The 18,405-nt window shown below is 41.0% G+C and overlaps 1 protein-coding gene across 1 annotated transcript in view; it reads right to left on the bottom strand.

Moving 5' to 3' along the window:
• Positions 1-18,405, bottom strand: part of LOC130584631 (Kv channel-interacting protein 1) — a 72,667-nt gene that overhangs the window by 7,632 nt on the left and 46,630 nt on the right. Inside the window, exons 2-4 of the mRNA XM_057384731.1 lie at positions 11,937-12,061; positions 4,054-4,123; positions 1,186-1,256 (exon numbers count right to left, since the gene is read on the bottom strand). Of these exons, the coding sequence (XP_057240714.1) occupies positions 1,186-1,256; positions 4,054-4,123; positions 11,937-12,038 (243 nt within the window). The 5' untranslated portion in view covers positions 12,039-12,061. The remainder of the gene's footprint in view (positions 1-1,185; positions 1,257-4,053; positions 4,124-11,936; positions 12,062-18,405) is intronic.

Below are 18,405 nucleotides of genomic sequence, written 5' to 3'. Positions count from 1 at the left end.
ACTTCAATTTATTAATTATACTGCTTCTGATAATTTTGATTTTTTAATTATACTACATGGTGGCTCAGGCACTGAGAGTATCATAGCTACAGGGGTAGCATAGCACAGGCAGAGAGCTTCAGGCTAATAGAGCTATACAGTTCCTGATAACTCATTTAATATCATTAGTCACCTCCGTGAGCTCTGCATGAGGCAGTGTATCACTGCTTAGAAACCTCTGTTCCTTTCTGCCAAGGCTCAGAGGAGCTTGAATTTGTTGAACAATACAAAAAAGGGGATGAAATTCTCATGTTTGACCACCAGTGGAGACATCTGCCAGCAATGGAAGTTCATCACTTTCTAGGTTTGTTTTTGTTTGGTTGTTATTTTAACAGCATTTTTCTGTTCTCAGTCTATTTAGGTTTCTGGATACCTTTAACTATTGAGTGGCTGCCCTGTGCAAACCTCCCACTGCAGCCCTCACAGCAGAGACACAAAGCTATGTATGGAAACATTCCCATTCTACACTTAATGAATGAACACATTTCCCAGTCTTACCTGGAACTACCAGAGGTTTGGGCCATTTGACAGCAAAGGCAAGATTGCTTATGATTTGCAGTTTTATAGGAGTTTTATAGTCTGCAYTATGAACTATGAAGTTCATCCTCCAAAGGCCTATGACTTAACATGTCTCTTTGCTACACTCCTACAGCTAAGGGCCGAGCATGGAGAGAGGTTGTAGCCACAGTAACAGGCCTTTTAATGAGAAGGTGCATGTAGTTTCCAAGTCCCTGAGATGTCTGTTCAACACATCAAATGAGYTTAAGCATCCACATTCCAGGAACACATAGATGTAACAATTCAATCATTCAACACATRACGATTGCAGAAGGTACAAAGTGCAAGTTATCTGTGTCCCTCACCTCATTTCACATGGGACTCTTCTCAACCCCTCCTCTGCACATAAACCTCTGCACTTTCTCCCTCTGATCATCACTAGCAYGATCTAGATCTTCCTTTATTGAAACATGCAACTGCATCTGCATAAACTACAGCGAACCAGATTTTAAAACATCGACTGACTTTAGRCAGAAGCCTTTAACCTTTAATCCAACAGGTCTAATACTTTGYAATGAAGAATGGATAGAAAAAAATTGAAACACAAAACTGAGCAAGCGGCATGGAAGGAAGATGAAAAGCAATTACCTCAAACTTCACTGAGCCATTCTGTGCAGTGTCRAAGGCGTTGAAGAGGTAATGTGCATACATGCTGGCATCTGGAAAGGCACAAAGGGCAGGTACAGCAGCTCGTTACACACTAATGGTTCTAAACAACAGGCATGAACCTATTTTCCTTCTGTATTTAACTCAACCCTGTAGCATTGCCAGGTATTCTATCAGCCAGTAAATATTAACATGGACTTGCAAAATCCTGACATCGTCCCTCAAAACAGCCTTGAAATGCAAATGCTTTCATTACAGTAGAAATTATTTGGATTTTGTGGCTGYACCTGAAAGAATGAGCAGAAAATCTCCAACCATCCTAAAGTATCTCTGGTTCAAATGCTGGGAAACACAGTAAAAATATCAAGTGGCTGCAGCATGTGTGTGCATCCTTTCTCTATCTTTTTGTTTCGTGGGAGACACAGCAGAGACCGCCCAGCTTCAGAAGGGTCTTGCTGCAGTTACTTGAGTTTGACATGGCTTTYGGAGAGCAATCTCACCTAGGGCCATATTTTCATCCTTCCAAATATTGAACTGCTGGTTTTAGAAAACCTTTTCTATTGAGAGCAGTCTCTACAACSCCATGAACGACAGCTGTAAACTAGGAATATCAGTAATGGTATGCAGAAAAAATATCCAACAGGTGTACAACTTCAAAACCTGCAGCGACCTGCTCCCTGCTCTGGRAGGCAATTCACTCTGCTCTCTGTATCACTAAAGCTCAGCCGTATAGGAYAGAAGTAACCAACTTTAAAGTCCCTCATCACTTAATTGCTACTCTCTCTAGCAGCCATGCACTTCTTGTGTCCTCTATTCTTTGTCTCTGGTACACAGCATCAGTCAAGCCTGAGTCTCCACACTCTGTATGGCACTCAGGGGAAGCCTGGTGCCCTGTTCTGCCCAAGTGGAATGACCCAGCATCTCCTTACTTTGATCTCTAAAATTATTCAATTCCAAGAAAGCGTAACGGTGTGCAGAAAAATCAAATACTTCAGTTACTCAAAAGGATATTTATCATTCATACGGAAAAAATACACTGGACTTCAGGGAAAAAAAAAATGTGTACTACAATTTAAAGAGAATGATTCTCCTATAAAATAGCTCCAAAAGAAAACCATAACATTACATATGGCACAGCCCTAGTTAAAGCTCCTATTAAGCTAAACTAAACAATGAACTAAAAAATTTAGCTAAGAGGCCTTATTTCAATTTGGTACAATGTACATTAAGAAATAATTAGATCATTTGTATCATTTRATGATAGATTAGCAAAAATTAAAACAGGCCAAGGATAGGAGTCCTAACAAAACTATCAAAAGCCTGGGATGACACTGCACAAGGTTTTCACAATTCAGAGCCACATTACTATGTCTAGGTTGTACAAGTTTATCTGTAAAGAGAACCATAAAAGTGTAAGAATATCTGAGGATTTATGACACTAAGGTTATACAAATAGTWTGGAAACCAAATGAAAAAAAMCAATGTAAAATACAAAATCCATCTGCTATTGACCTGATGTACTATTAAGCGTGGTTGTATTTCCATCATCATTAACCAAGGGAGAAACACATCTCAAGGGAATGGAACACACAGAAAAAAAGGAAAGGCAAGTCTTTGACAACCTCAATAGAGTGGGAAAAAAGGTATCTATCCACGAAAAAGTGGAGCTTCTGTGCCTACTGTTTTTTACACATGGGAAGAAAGGAGCCACCTGCACTGTGTTACTTAAAGGAGTTAAYTGGGGCAACTGGAGTTCCTTGGACTTACTGGAACTTAGGTTGGAAACAAAAACTACATCCAGAAATACATAAAATTATAAATACATTGTTTTTTGCAATAAATAAATAAGTAGTCTGGTTGCATTTTGTAACATAWTTAAAAGAAATCACAACAGGAAATCATCAAGCTCATATTGATAATTAATGCAAACTTTTTATAGGCATGCATCTGAGGGCTCATGGGTTGTAAAACATAAGCATAATATGTTTTATTTTGGCATCTAGTTAAAAAAACACTTGTTAATGACCTTCTCTAAGTAAGCCACAGTACACTCAAATGCACATGCTCACAYATACTCTTGCAGAAAGGTCAGTCATCATTCCCCAAAGAGTGCACTCTGCAGCTTCTACAGAGTGGGATATTTGGAAAAGCCTCAAATACTTAATCTTTTGCTAAAAAGCCACTTAAACCAATAACTGATTTGTTTCAGTTTGAGACCAGCATCCCCAAAGAACATAYGCACTTAGCAGAATATACGGATTCTTGATGTTTTTAAAGGGCAAGAAAGTGTATTATTTGAGAAATTCAATACAACACTTTAATATGCCCATATGTGATATGACCCTGTCTTAGTCACATAAACAYCAAAAATGATCATTTTAGGTAGCCAGAAGTTTACATATCGACTGAAAACTGCTTTAAGAATTTTAAGGAGGTTTTGATTAATTTTCAGGCCAAAATGAAGTCTGGGACCCTCCTGTGCTAGACACTACAAGCAAAGCAGTCCAACAGCAGGGAAGCAAAGACACRCTGAGAGGAAGCAATTCCACTCTGCCAGAAGAGAGTCAGTACAGAACAAAGCATCAACCCCCAGTTTCTATGTCAGACCTCGGGAATAAAGAGCTGACATCGAAGGGCAATCTTTAGTAGGGTTTTTCTAAGTGWAACAACAATTCAAAGGGCCTAAAATGTTATTACCTTGATGTTTTTGTTTCAGTCTAAAACCCCTCAAAGCTTAAGCTTGATTCCCATTTCTTGCACAGATGTTCTGCAGCAGTTTTTAACAGCCAGCTGGCMATAGGCAAYGTTAAGGCTTCAAGAACCCTGACAKGCACAAAGCACTCCACTTACCTCCATGAGGAAAAAACTGTGCATAGATCTGTTTGAAGGTTTCTTCATTAACAACCCCACTAGGACATTCCTGTTGGAAAACAAACAGAAAAACCCAACCCAAAACAAACAAACAAAAAAAAAAGAGAGAGAAAAAGAATCAAGAAAAATGCAACTTGGTAAAGGTTCATTTGCAAAACTCTACAAGCCCAAAGAGAGCAATGAAAGAAATCACCTTCCTGTTCTCACAGTGCTCTGCATGCTCAGGCTGCACAGCTGAAGAAATTAAAGTAATTCTGACTGCAATTTCATCTTAAGCATCTGACAAAGTTGTCTCACCATTACTGACATTTCTAATCATGTTTTCAGCAGTTTCATTGCTGTTTTATGGAATGAGCTAGAAAGGCAGTTCATGTATTTTGTCATATGAAGCTTTCACCTAACAATTACAAATAATGTTCATGCCAGTTAACACCTCCCTGTCTAACGCCTTCACAGATGTGAATCCATGAATCCTCAGCAGCAGGCTGCAGTCAGAAGCCTGACACTGGATCCACAGAGGTGAACAGCCCACAGTACACCAGTAAGTCCTTACAAACAAACCTTAATAACAGACACTCCCACCAGCTCAGGGCTGCTCTAACACAATTCAGAGCCTTGGGTGCTGCTATCTAACCATGTGATGTTTTCAGTCATGTTAAATATTTCCCAGTTGATGGCACCATTCCTCAAACTTGCCCATCAACCAATTTTGAAATCTAAACCAGAGCAAACCAATGAAATAACCACAGCACTGAGTCTTTTGCACAGAATTACAGATACAGAAAAGTCMTCTTCCTCCACATTCAGAGCCACTGACCAACAGAGCCTACTGGGGGCTGTGTCCTACTGCAGCACCGACCCAACTCAGACACTTAATTCCACAACCTCAGCTCAGGTGGCAYATCAGGGAGGGAGGAGGGAGCAAGAGCACTGTCCCTCCCGGCAGGACCTGTTGGTGATGGATTATCTGACCAGGCTAGCTGTCACAAAATTTATAAAACTGGCACRTATATCTTGGTATGATGCTTATGAYKGAGYTGAAGGGCAGATTTGGGATCAGGAAAGTTCCTCYGTTCCTGGCACTATATTCTCTCCATGCATCCCTCTCTGTGTCATGCTGTGATTCCTGTCTCACTTTCACACAGATCCTTCAGCAGAGAACTTCACAGAATATAACCCTTTCCACAAGGAATCACTGGCTTTCCATTCATGGAACCTGACTCCCACTGCCTTGCCCAATAGTTCTGAACTGCTGTTTAGAGAGAGTGAGCAGTCAATCTGACAATTTTTCTATATGACCCTTGTGATTCTGTGGATCTTCCATTTGTCGTCTCTCTYCTAGGATGAGACATCCCACCCTGAGAAAGACAGAAGTTACTGAGCATCCCCTGACCATCCCTTCTCTGCATCTCTCTATTTCCACCACACCTTTTCTCAGTCAACAGCCAGGACTGCCAGCCACCTACAAGATGCCAAGACACTGCTCATTCATCTTGAAGCAAAATGGTATCCTCTCCTTGTTGCTCTGCTCTTTTTWAAAGAAATTCTAGTTGGAATTATTGGAGAAAAGGGATGGAAAATGATGTTCAGATCTTTACACTTATCCAGTTAAGGTTAATCCAGTCTGTTGGCCAGCCCTGGCTACATACCATATTTTCCCCTTGGCCTTACCTTCTAAAGCATTAGAAATTAATTTAAGAGCTCATTCTTCTGACCTAACACATCTAGGAGGGTCATGCTCTGTGCAGAGAGAGATGTTGTGGGACAGGAGTGAGCTTGGGGATGAACAGAAATTACCTTGAAAGGGCACACATCCAAAAATGCTACTGCCACACCACAGTACCTGGAATATGACTGCTGACACCACTTATTGGGGTAGGATATCCCCTCATCTGTAATTYTGTGCTTGGCCTGGACTTCATCAAAGAGCAGGTTTGGGTGTGATGGCCCCAGGCTGATTTACCAGTTCCGTGATAGCTCCAGCCTGGAGCTTTCATGGGCACACTCCCTGCCTGCTACACCCCACTCTGCACAGCCAAGACAAAGGCTATGGAATTCTGGCAGCATCACAGGCTGTGGAATTTGAGATGAGTAAACTTCGGAAGTCTAAGAAAATCCCTTTGAAAATCCTTTTGAAAATCCTTTGCCTTAGTGACACAAAAAGCTGGAGGAAGATTCAAGTCTGTAACRTATTATTGATRAGTTGTTTAGCTACSTCTTAAGAACAAAAAGGACTTTGAYAAGAAATTCTTCCACCACAAAAARCCTATAAATGGAAAAAGGCCTCTGATCTGCTGCTGATGTGCATTCACTAACCATGAAAAAAGGACAGAATAAATGAAAAACCACTTTATCTTGTGCAAGTCACAAGGAGAGCAAGAAGGGGTACTTCAGGYGACAGTGAGATAGCTCCTTAATCACATAGCTGTTTGCTATGTTGAAATTAGGATGGTTAGATCTGGGTTCCTTCCTCCAAGGCAGAAAAGATCCTGCTGTCTTCTACCGGCTCTTTAGGTAGGAAACCATTAGTGATTTGGGAGATATCGGAATTAAAGAGAATTTGTTACTTTAAAARCAACAACAATTATCTTTTACTCTGTGTCTTCATGTCCTGAAAAATGCCCTTCCACTGGTTGTGTACAAGTGTCCCAATTAACACCCAAACATGATACTGTGGTTTTGACCTCACCAGGGCTATCCCCTCTCTGGCATCACTGTTCAAAGCTTGCTCCACACCAGGGGATCAAAAGACCAATGGRACTACCTAAAGCCAGGGGCTGCAAGACCAGACCTTGTCTTCTCATTTACTGACAAAATTAACAAAACTTTTTAATCCTTTCTTGCAAGATTCTTGGCTAGATGAGTATTCTCAGACTGTTCCAAAGCATCCATTGCCTGGTTTCTTTATCATGAGAGAAGCGGTTACTTGTTCATCTGTCTGTGCTGCTTCTAGTAAAGTAGAAATCATCAAAGGAAAAATAAATAAATAGACGCTAACAGCTACCATAAGAGATTCTCCCAAATATTTCCYAAATGCTCATGTTTTCTGAAGCTTGCACCCTAACATACATTAAATAAATAAACTGGTATTTTTTATGGCATCTTTTAATCACTGATCAGACCAAGTACCGTATCCACAGCCATTCTTGGGTAGAAGTGTTCTCCTTGGTCAATGAAGGGCTGTTGCTATGAGCTCACACAGGACCCTTGCAGCTCTTGCAACCCCTTGCAAATTTTTCCAAATTGTCATTCATTTTAAAATCAAGCCTAGCACAACCTGCCCATCCTTTCCAGCACAGTGCTACTGGCCAGACACATCCAGATATATTTCTTTCTCTCCTCTTGATAAACTATTATGTTCATTAAGAACCATAACTTCACATCCTGAAAGATTGTTTGTAAGATGTGGGAGTGATCATTCTTTTCTCTRTGCTTCCCACAGTTGCAGAGTCCCTGTGTTGCCTTGGTCATCGTGCATCATCTGGGCACTGCTGCTTCCTGTGCTCTCTCACAGGGCAAGGGCTATTCTGGCACTTTTAGCCATTGGGCCTKCTTAATTTTCTGAATTTCCTCATGATCCTTATTGCTTCTGATGCTCCATCTGGAAGCCAAATGGAAGTTTGCATCAGAGTTCTGGGAGTGCTGGGGAGAGGCAGTGTTGACGTTGATCAGCCTATTTAGCTCTCTATAACTGGATTGCTCTCAGACACATATGCTAGTACCAATTCATTTGCAGTTAATTGATCACAATTTTTGTTTTATAAGAGCCAAAGAATGCTCAAGAGGCCTCATTAGTTCTTATAGAACTATTTAATTCTGCTGCCTCAAAAGTAATCTCTCTTGTGAAATAGGACAGGTAAGCTTAGTGTCAGTTTAAATTCCACTGAAGCTTGTAAAGGTTCACTCATTCAAGAAAAAATCCTTGTCAGTAAGAAAAACCATATTCCTTCACCACAKTATTCATGAGACTTTAGTTTGATAACAGGGTTTTAGGTTAACATTTAACCTATGAATTGTTTCAAAATGTCAAACAGCGAACATTTTTTTTGGTATTGTTGTCAAGCACAAAACAAACCCCTCGTTTTCCGTGGGCTGACTATCAAGCTCTGGCAGCATGACCTATGCATCTGAATTTAACCTCTCATGCTTCTTTTAAATCACTAAACCACAAACGARCTGAATCCACATAAAAACCAAACACACCAACCCACAAAACCAAAAGGAAAATAAAACAGGAGTTGCATTTTTCTTCTGCTGGAATCAGAAATAAACTTCACTGTTTGCTTTCAGAAATGTGCAAAGCAGAGATGCAGGGACCACAGGGGAGCTGAGCATAACCTGTCTGTCAAACCCTTCTCAGCTCACCTGGCCAGAACAAGAGGATGAATACTCAGGGGTCACATTTTGCTAAATTAGAGGTAGTAAGTTAGCTGACCGCAGAGACAAATCCACAATCCAGATTTGCATTTTGAAGCACTCACACATCCCATGTATTTTGTCGCTCTATGTTGTCCCACTTCGGAGACGTTTTGGGGATTATTAAAGTATYAGAACATTTCTGCCTTGCTTGTACTGCCCACTTTAATCTCCATTATCCTGCTTTGTTACAATTACATCTCATACTACACTTCATTACAGATTTGCTAAAATGCTCACACTAAAGCAAGGTAAGGATGTCTCCACCAGCCCCTCAGTTATTTGATTTTGTCTGTTTCCWGATTTAGTATTAAGAAATTATCTCTTACAGCTAACCAGCATTTCTACAAACATCACAATCCCCTCAAACTGAGCAGAAAATCCCACAAAGCCCCCAGTTCTTTTAAATCCATGTACTCAATGCTAAAGAATGTAAGCCATTAGAAACATGGCCTAAATGGAAGCTCCTGAATTACTGAGCTCAATTCTCTATATTGTTGTCACTTCATTAGTCATCAATTTATTAATTTTAATCATAAAAACACTTTCTTGCTCTCCTCCCAGCAATTCCATAACTGCTTACCAAACTTCACTCCTCTGGGGGGTGGAAACTCTCTTTTATGTTTATWCATGGCCATTTTGTTCCTGTGCCAATACTGGTGTTTAGCTCAAACAATTCTGGTGTTTTTGTAGACAGAGGGTATCAAATTTTGTTTTGTCAAGCTATACCAAGGCAAGACCCACCAGAGTCTCTGCTGGGTTTGCCTGTTACTTTGCTTTTGTAGAATCCCAACTAAAAAGATGGGAGCAAACACTTCATGTGAATTCTGCCTCCAGTCTGGCAGCAGCTAACTCTGAGGTACAAAAGAAACTATTCACAAGAATCATGGGAGCAGAGGRAACTGCTATGATAAATGTGAAATACTGGTCCTGAAACCAAGAGATGCTGGAGCATGGCACTCTTTCACAATTGGAAAAGCAAGCTGAAGGCAAAGAGAGGGRACTTTTGGCCAGGCAGAAATAATACAGGCCTGGTTAGAGTGCTCAGCTTCTATGGAGATGTATTTACTGGAAGCCTCCATCAGCCTGGTGCAAAACCACCAGACCGAACCAGTGACACACTAGGAAAAAAGTCTGAGAAGATTTGGAGGCAGTGGGGGAACAGAATCCAGAGACAAAAAAAGAGCAGGTTTAAAGGTCCTAACAATTGGGACCCTGGGCACACAGGACACTAGTCCAGAGGCCACCCCAGGCTGTGCTGAGCTGCCTTTGGTGGAACACCATCCCTGTTCCTGCACACCAAATCCTCTGCAGCCAGGACCTCGATCCCTTTGTGCCCAATACAAGTTCCTGCAAATGTCTCTGTGATTAYTCAGGTGTTGCCTTGTGATTAAACAGGACCTGTGCAATCACTGAGAGCAAGCAGTACATACAAACCAGGGAGGAAAATGACTGTATTCCCACAGGGATTTGAATCTCCAAATGGCACTGTAGCATCATCCCWAAGAACAGATGGTTCTGTACAATAGCAAATATGGTCATAGCTGAGCCAGTTTKCCTCCTGTGTATAATTACTCATCCCATTGAAAACGTGGTTTGCAGGCTACCAGTGTTAAAGCTGCACTTTCATTTTAATTTAAACCTTAGATAGGAAACTTCGTGCATATTGTGTGCAGATCAGCTGGAGAAAAACAGCCTGCTTTGTCCTAATATCTAGCTATAAACCAAGGTCTTGCCAGCACTACCAGTTAATACCAAGATCTTCAGCGATGTCCTACATTTAGGTCACAAGTTAAATGCACTTGTCTGCAACTCTTGCCCTGAGAGGCAGTGCCTCTGTAGTGCAAAGTAATAACAAAACTGGGAAGGGCAAGGGGTAAACATCATGTGTGCTGAGAGTGCTCCAAGTCTGCCTCACTGCYTTGCATCTGCAGCTGCAAATCCTCCCAGCACAGAGCAGAGCTCTCCCACACAGGATTCCCACCCAACAGTGATAYAGAAAGCACTGCAGAAATCTCAGCAAAACTGGGTTTAATCTCCCACTGTAGGCAGTCATGTCCTGTCTGGGTGCTAACCTGTCAAGCTCTGTCTCAAAAGCTGCATGATTTCTTCTGGGCAGCCAAAAAGCATAAAGAGATATCAGTGTTCAGTTAGAAAACTTCATACGTGAAATGACCTCCTATGTGTAGCAAAGGCTGTGCAAATGTGCCACATTCACCAAACAAAAACACAGAAAGCTGAGCTGGGCTTTGGTCCACTTAGGTGAGCAGTGAAATATAAGGTGAAACCACCAGACTCCTTGGAAAAGTCAAATATACCCTGGAAATGTGATTTGATCAAACTTCAAAAATCTGTCAAAAACAAAGGCCCTTTTCAAAGTCCAGGAGGTTCCCTCAGAACTGCCTGTATTTGAGATAGCTCAGCTTTCTTTTGACAAGTTTTTACCCAATAGACTTGACTTTCTGAGAAATGTCAGCATTTTGCTGTGATGGATGCTGAATGCAGGAACTGTCCTGCAAGACAGCTTATAAACTGCTCTGTGTTTGTTGACCAAGCTCGATTCTGACCTGTTCATCATCATTAAAACATCAGCTGGCACAAACCACCTGGCTGACTAAATCCTGACCCTCAGGCAAACATGTAATGAGTACTCATTCTTCAAGGTCCAKAAAGCATCTGCTCCATGTAGCCTCCACATTCCCTCTCCATTTGTCTCATCACAGGAGCCGCTGAGAGGCAGCAGCAGATGACTCAGGCTGAGGTTCATCGCTGCTCATAGGGAGTGTGGCTGCAGTGGTGGCTTACAAGGATGGGCACAGAGCTCTTCTGCACACCCAGCCATGCCAGCTGGCATTGCTTCCTGCTTTCCCAGAAACCTGCAGCCTCTCTCTTGTCTCCTCAGTCTTAATACACATTTAATTTTTGATTTCTCTTTGGCTCCTGCCACTCCAGCCTTTTTCCCTACATATGCAGGACCTAAAGTCCTAAAGTGCTCTGCTAACACCCTACTACAAGAACAAGACTTCAGCAGCTAGAGAAGTGATAAAATTTCCATCCTGGGCAGCTAATCACAAGCRAACAATTCCGGTTATATTTGAACATGAGGAGTTGACAACAAAGTTTATATAAGTAGCCATAAAAACCTTTTCAGGTTATCTTCAAGATAACTGGCACAGCTGAGGAAATTGAAGTGTGCTTGCTGACATTTGGGGACAAGTTTAATGAGACCATTATGTGCTGAATATTCATCCAAACTTAGTTTTAGGCAAATTGCAGTGTCATAAATATTAGATGGAGAGACAGATTGTGCTCATTTTGCTGTAGTAAGGGAKATCTAATACAAAACTACTAATGCTTAGCAGGGGAATAATACAAAATGCAGCTGAGCAGTTGAGGYTGGTGGGGACATACATATTAGACTCCATTCATTGCAGTGCTGTTCTTACATTTTTAAATCCTCTGTAAAGAACCTGAAGTTCTCTTTTAGTGAAATTAGTTTGTGCTTCAAGCTGTTCCAGTCCCTCGGGTCTATGGCACACTGTGGTCATTTCTAATTCATCTTCAATTTTATCTGAAAGAGAAGATAGGAAAATATTTACTTTGGTTGTTACCTTTGCTCTGTTAACATGATGGATGGGACAGACTGTATTTCAAGAGCAACAGAACTGATCTGTGTAACTGTTTCCAACTCTTGAAAGCAAAATAAAAGCCATAGGAGTAAAGCAATAGCTCACATTTCTTGTTGGGCTGCCAATTATCTGCCCATCCACAAAGCCAAAATGAGTGGTGAGAGCAGAAGGGCAGCAGCAGACACATTGCTCCAAAAGGCAACCACAGACGTTTCATACCTAAATATTGAAACCACAGGGACGAATAGCACTTGCAAAGTACTGGCTTTAAAGAAAGCTGTGCAAATATGCTTGAGAGAGCAGACATGCTTAGGCATATTAGACAACAACATTATACTGAGAGTAAACAGTGAGGGAAACTCTCCTGTATGCAAACCAAAATCCTTGCTCTAGAGGTACTAAAGGTCACTTTAGTCCTAGGAGAAATTCAAATTTTGTCCACARTTGCAGAATCTGGAATGAATTCAGCCTGAATTGACATGGACTTTTTGGGGAAAGAGATAAAAAATGCAAAACACTTACATGCATTTTATTCAAGAGAGTGTTCTTTTACAAAGAAGAAAAATATTTGAGATCTATCACATTCTGTATTATCATAACCTCACTTCTCTTTTGATGCATGTTTTCCCCTGTCAAGCCYAGCAGTGTATGCAATGACCCAATATATAGATACTTAGTGTCTGTCAGTTTGAAATTCTCTAAACATCAAGGACCAAATCCAGCCTTCAGCTGACATCAAAATCCAATCTACATCCAAAAGTTGCTTGGCATAAAAGTCATAACTGTCCCTATCATCAAAACTGCACAAATCATGCCTTGTAAAATCATTTTAGGTTATTTGGCTCAAGGATAATATAGTAATTTCTGCTGTAAGACAACAACTTAATGAGAAATTTGCAAGGAAATGGAGTGAGTTGGAATAGAGAAAAGGCAAGAATTTGGARCAGACTGCGTCAGTGAAAGAACAGACCAGCCCAAAGGTGTATTTTCATAATTAATTCTGCAGTGATATACACACACAAACACAAAACATATACATACATATATTATATAGAATGTTATTAAGAGAGGGCACATGTCAGTAAGTGCTAATGGTTAATTAACATTGGTTCATTGTGTCAGTATTAAGAAATTGGTTCAAAATATTGGTGAGTTCAGCCATCCTCTTAATCCACCATATCTGCATTTGTAGGCCTTGAACAGATAAACAGATAGGCCTTGAACAGATAAAATCCATTTCTAAATACTGTTCTGAAGGTGCCTTGCACAGCAAGGGAATAAAGGTGAGAGGCTACAACAGCATGGGACAGGAGCAGAGTATCAGCTGTTTCTGGTGCAGAAAAAGGGACTGAAGGCTGGCAAGTGGCCAAAAGAAGCCTGAAGAACACACCTTCCCCACACAAAGGAAAAACAAAGAGTCCAGAAATTAAAACTCCTGTTAGAAGAAAGGAGATTAAAAGGGACATCTGCTACAGGAAAAAGAAAAAGTAATGTGAAATAAGGGGGAAAGACATTTTCTTTGCAAGCAAATAAATGCCACAAAATGAAGGAMTACAGAAGCTGTAAAGAGAGAAAAGTGTGGGGAAGAAATTCTTTAAAATGAGAGAAGAGAAATGAGCGGTTAAAAAAAGGAAAGAAAATACATTTAAAAGGCAGCCAGGCTAGGGAGACCCAACACTAACCTATACATTGTACAGGAAATATCTTTGCAGTKCCCTCTGGTTAAGCAGAAGTCACCAAAAACTTTCCTAGCCAAGCGCACATCACCTGGCTGCTGTCCCTGGGCCAGGAGCAGCTCACACTCCAGCGGGGCAGGCACTGCTCTGCTGCTGGGCAGCTTGGCCTGGGAGCTTTTCTCTGCTCTGTCACCAGCTGAACACGCTCAGCCTTTCCCTCACATTTCCTGGGGCTTGAGTCGCTCTAAAGTTCTTTATAATTTCTGTCAATGTAAACTGTAAGTGTAAAATACAGGCCCACTACTCCTTCTATGTTATAATATGATTAACAGAGAGAGGGGGAAAAATAAATATCTATGCAGCCTGTGTGGCAAGGCTGATGAGGGAAACCAGCCTACTGGAACACTCTCACACCTGCTTTTACTTATGTTCCTTCAATGTGGAGGTTCATGTGGTTTCCACAGAGGCAGGAAAGATTCAGCTGAGGAAAGTCATAGTCTTTGCAAAGGCATTTTGATATGACTAATTTTTGTGGGTATTTTATTCACCATATTTTTTCCACCTCTTTCTTAAGCAGGCAGCTTTTAAAAGCATTTACTGGAATCTGTGTTAGTATTCTGAAAAACAAGTAGTTGAAGGAAAAGCTGTCACTTGTGCAAAACTTGCCATATAGGTCCAGAATAGCTTTAAACAAAATCTACATAATTACAGTGCAAAACTCAGAGTTGTCTAGAAGCCTTTTATACGAGCAGACCCAAAATTAGGGTCTTGGAATTATTTTTTTCCAAAATATTCCTGAATAAAATATTACTTGGTGAATGTATTTTAAGAATRATTTTTGTCTTTTTACAGTCCTGACCCCATTCAGTGAGTCATTACTTCAAAAGAGTGAAACTCATCTCCTTCAGCTYGTTCTGTAAGAACAGGCTTTCCCAACAGTCAGCTTGTGAGTTTGGGTTCCACAGGGCAAATATTTCTATGTTAAAACAAGCCATATTATTGTTGTAGATTTGATTCTATCTTCCATGCTAAGAAATGTCTCTCACTTTTCTAYAATAAACTTCAGAAACAAAAATGATGAAAAGTGGATCCCTTTCAATTCTACAATCTGTTTTTTCTTTTGCTCCCTAATCCCGAACCTGTGTTAAAATCTGCCTCTGAAGAGGATCTGATGGTTTTCTGTGGGTTAATATTTTCATTCTGCTCCCTCTTCCTCTCCCAAGGGAAGTATTTTGAAACTCAGCAAAAGAATTCGTGAAGCTTTAGATCTGGCCAAGGGGGCACTCAGATTGTCACCAGACCAATCATTTTCCAGTGAACAAATTCAAAAACGCAGAAGCTGACCCTTCAGGAACATGCTCCAGTGCAGCAGAGCAATCCTGGGCATTTCTTGGAACATCACCACAGACAATAAATACAACTAAGACCTGTTAGGCCATCACTTGCCAAAAAAGAGACATTTTTCATGATAAAACTTATTTTAGGAGTAAACAACTTCACATTAATAGGCYTCACAGATCAAACACCCCTCCCTCATGTTCACAGCATTTAACACACAGTTTTTATCCCATATACAAAGTCTTTCCTTGGCAATATCCCTGTTCATCCTTCCTCCCTTCCTGGCTAAGGCTKCAGTGGGCACGGCACAGAGCAGGARGGACCTGAAGCCAGACCTGAGGACACAAATTCCTCTTCTGCGCAAAGTTTTTTGGAGAACCCTCCACAAATATTTTCTTTTTTCATTATTTGTTTCCTTTCAGTGCTTGTTGTCAAGTTAGTTCTTTTCAACCTTTTTCTTCCATTCCCTGATAGCCTGTAAAAATCAACCACACAAATCTCAGTGACAAAACAGGAAGTTGGCACTTCCTCCTCTGCCCTCGCTTTTTGTTATGGGAATTGTATTTCCTTTTATTTACATTTTCATTATCWTGTTGGCTTAGTCCTTCCAGCTCTTCAGAGGTGTCACTGTATGAAATATGAGCTCTTGCATTTATAACCGCTACAGTTTTATTAAACTGAAGCTCACTGGGGTGGTGAGTGCAGGCAAAAGTGTACATACATAAACACATGCAAATTTGAACCTTTGATAGGAATGATGCTAGGATATTTTATCTAATATCAGATTCTTCCTCAGTTTTACCTTGAYTACAGTTTGCTGAACACCTTAAGAGATTTAAGCATAGGAAACAACCTTGCTGCTGGTTTAGAGTTAATTTTCTTCACCTTCAATTCACAGTTGCTTCACAGACCTTGGAACTGAGTGCATCCACTGCAAGAGGTGAGTGTGGGCACCTCCCCAGCTCAGGGACACCTGTGACCTGGCCAGGATTCACAGCATCCTTGCTGAGCTGGAAGGACACCCCTGCCCTGCTGATAAAGACACGAGCCCCAAGGTCTGGGTATCACCCAGCTGTTGAGTGAGAGCTCGAGCCTCAGCAAACAAGTCCCAATTTATTATTCTAGATCTCAAAGCATGTATTTTGGTTGTTTTGGGTTTTTTTTTTTGTTTGTTTGGTTTGGTCTGGTTTTTTTTTGTTTTGTTTTGGTTAGGATTTTTTTGGTTTGGTTTCTTTGTTTTTGTTTTGTTTTGTTTTTGCTTTTGTGGGTTTTTTTTGTTTGGTTTGGTTTGGGGTTTTGGGAGTTTTTTGTTTCTGTTTTTATTTGGGAGGGCTGGTTTTTTTTCTGTTTGTTTGGTTTTGGGGGGTTTGGGTTTTTTTTGGTTTTTTTTATGGGGGTTATCTCTGCTCACTAATTAGGTGGAAGCAGTAACTAATGCAGGTTTCCTCTACTTACAGGTACTGATAAATGATAATTAATTCTTTTTTTGGTTTTAGCTCCAGCACTGGATTAAATCATCCCTTCCACACCAGATGGCTGCAGTGAGTTGTGTCCTAGGCTGAAGATTGTTTAGCCAGTACAGAACATTCTCTTATTTGTTTTCCATAAAATATGTTTTAAAATGGAGCAATGGGAGGTGGCATTTCCTGAGTGAGGATTTATTTTTGCCCATATGCTGTAATAGCAGGGTGAGAGGTCTGGGTCTGGTAGAATCACCAGTAGTAATGTTACTCCAACCTAGGCCCAGGTTAAAATAATCACTTAGGTTTGTATTTTTGTGCAAAAAAGCATCTATATTTGCTTAGCTCATAGGATATGCACATTCCTTATTTAATGAAAACCAAACAGTGACTTCACTTTACAAAGAAAAATAATCTTGACATATTTGCATGTACATGCACATTTTAGATTGTGGCTAATGTATTTCATTTCACAGCTCCTTGCTCAGGAGCAGAGAGTGAATTCTCCTTAAGGCAGATTGATATTTTAACAGAACACACTTTAGAAGTTCACTAACGAGACTTGGTTTAKTCATCCTTTCATATTTGTTCCAATGTTACATTTTGTTATCTTTACAATGTGATGAGTTCCATACTCAGACTACCTGCAAATAGCCCTGCATTTCACACAATGGTTTGGATTGCAAGGGACCTTAAAGGTCATCCAGTTCCAACCTCCTGCCACAGGATACCTTCCCCCAATCCAAAGCACATTTGTGCACTATAAACCAATTGTGTGTTATTCCCCAACTCGGCTCTGGGTTTCCCAGCCACATTTCTGAGCCTGCCTGTCCTTCCTGGCGCTGGCAGCTGCCCCTGCACCAAGACCTTGCACAGGGCTGGGTTTGCTGGGCCAAACTTGCTTGGGAAACAAAGCACCAAACAGCACCAAACAGCACCAAACAGCACCAAACAGCACCAAACACCTTTCTCAGGTGCAATCCTGCAGCATTTCCAACCTACATGTCTGGCTAATCGGCCGCAGTGAAACCTCATACCGTGCTAAGGCTGGCCAAGGACAACCCAGAGCTAAATCGTAGTTTAAAGGAAGGATGCAAATGATGATTTAATAAAAATGCAAATTACTTGTCCCCTGCATCCAAAGGCTGCAAGGTGAAACCACAGAACACCAGTCTCCATGGCTCATGGGAGAACTTTAGAAAGAAGTTGCTTATAATAAATTCACTTTTTGTTAAGGAAAAAYGTCAAGATGTAAAGTGCAGCTAATGTGCCCAGGGTTAATTGTAAAGCTGACAGGTGTTAGATGAAATGGGTAATTTTACAAATACAGCTGAAGGGGATTAAATGAGGTGCAAGAGTTATTAGGCTGGATTTTGYTTTTATTTWWWAAAAAATTAGCTATATTTTAGGAGCAAGGACCTGAAGAAAAAATTAACTCTAATTTTTCCACAACATATTTGAAATTAATCTCCAGACAGAATGTACTCTTGGGCAGGTCTCACAGGAATAGTTCTTGCCTGCAGGAAATCAATTGCAAATATTTGGAAATTTCATGAAAAGAAATAACTCAAGGCCAGAGTCCATAAACGGCATTTTAGGGCAGGAAGTTGCGGAGCAGGAGCTGGGCGGGGTCCGGGAGCTGTTTTTGGACTCTGCTTTTGGGGCGTCCCGGAGCTCTGATGCCCCCAGAGTCAGGACCCCGCTGCGCGGCATCGCTTTGCGGAGCTCTGCTCTCTTGGGACAGTGACACAGCTTTGTGCTCTCTTGGGACAGTGACACAGCTTTGTGCTCTCCCCAGGACAGTGACACAGC

This window comes from Malurus melanocephalus, unplaced genomic scaffold (assembly GCF_030028575.1).
Source record: "Malurus melanocephalus ecotype Western Australia unplaced genomic scaffold, MMel_1.1 scaffold_740, whole genome shotgun sequence".
NCBI classification, from domain to species: Eukaryota; Metazoa; Chordata; class Aves; order Passeriformes; family Maluridae; genus Malurus; species Malurus melanocephalus.
Note: the sequence above shows the minus strand (reverse complement) of the source record. Positions and strands in the feature narration are given on the sequence as shown.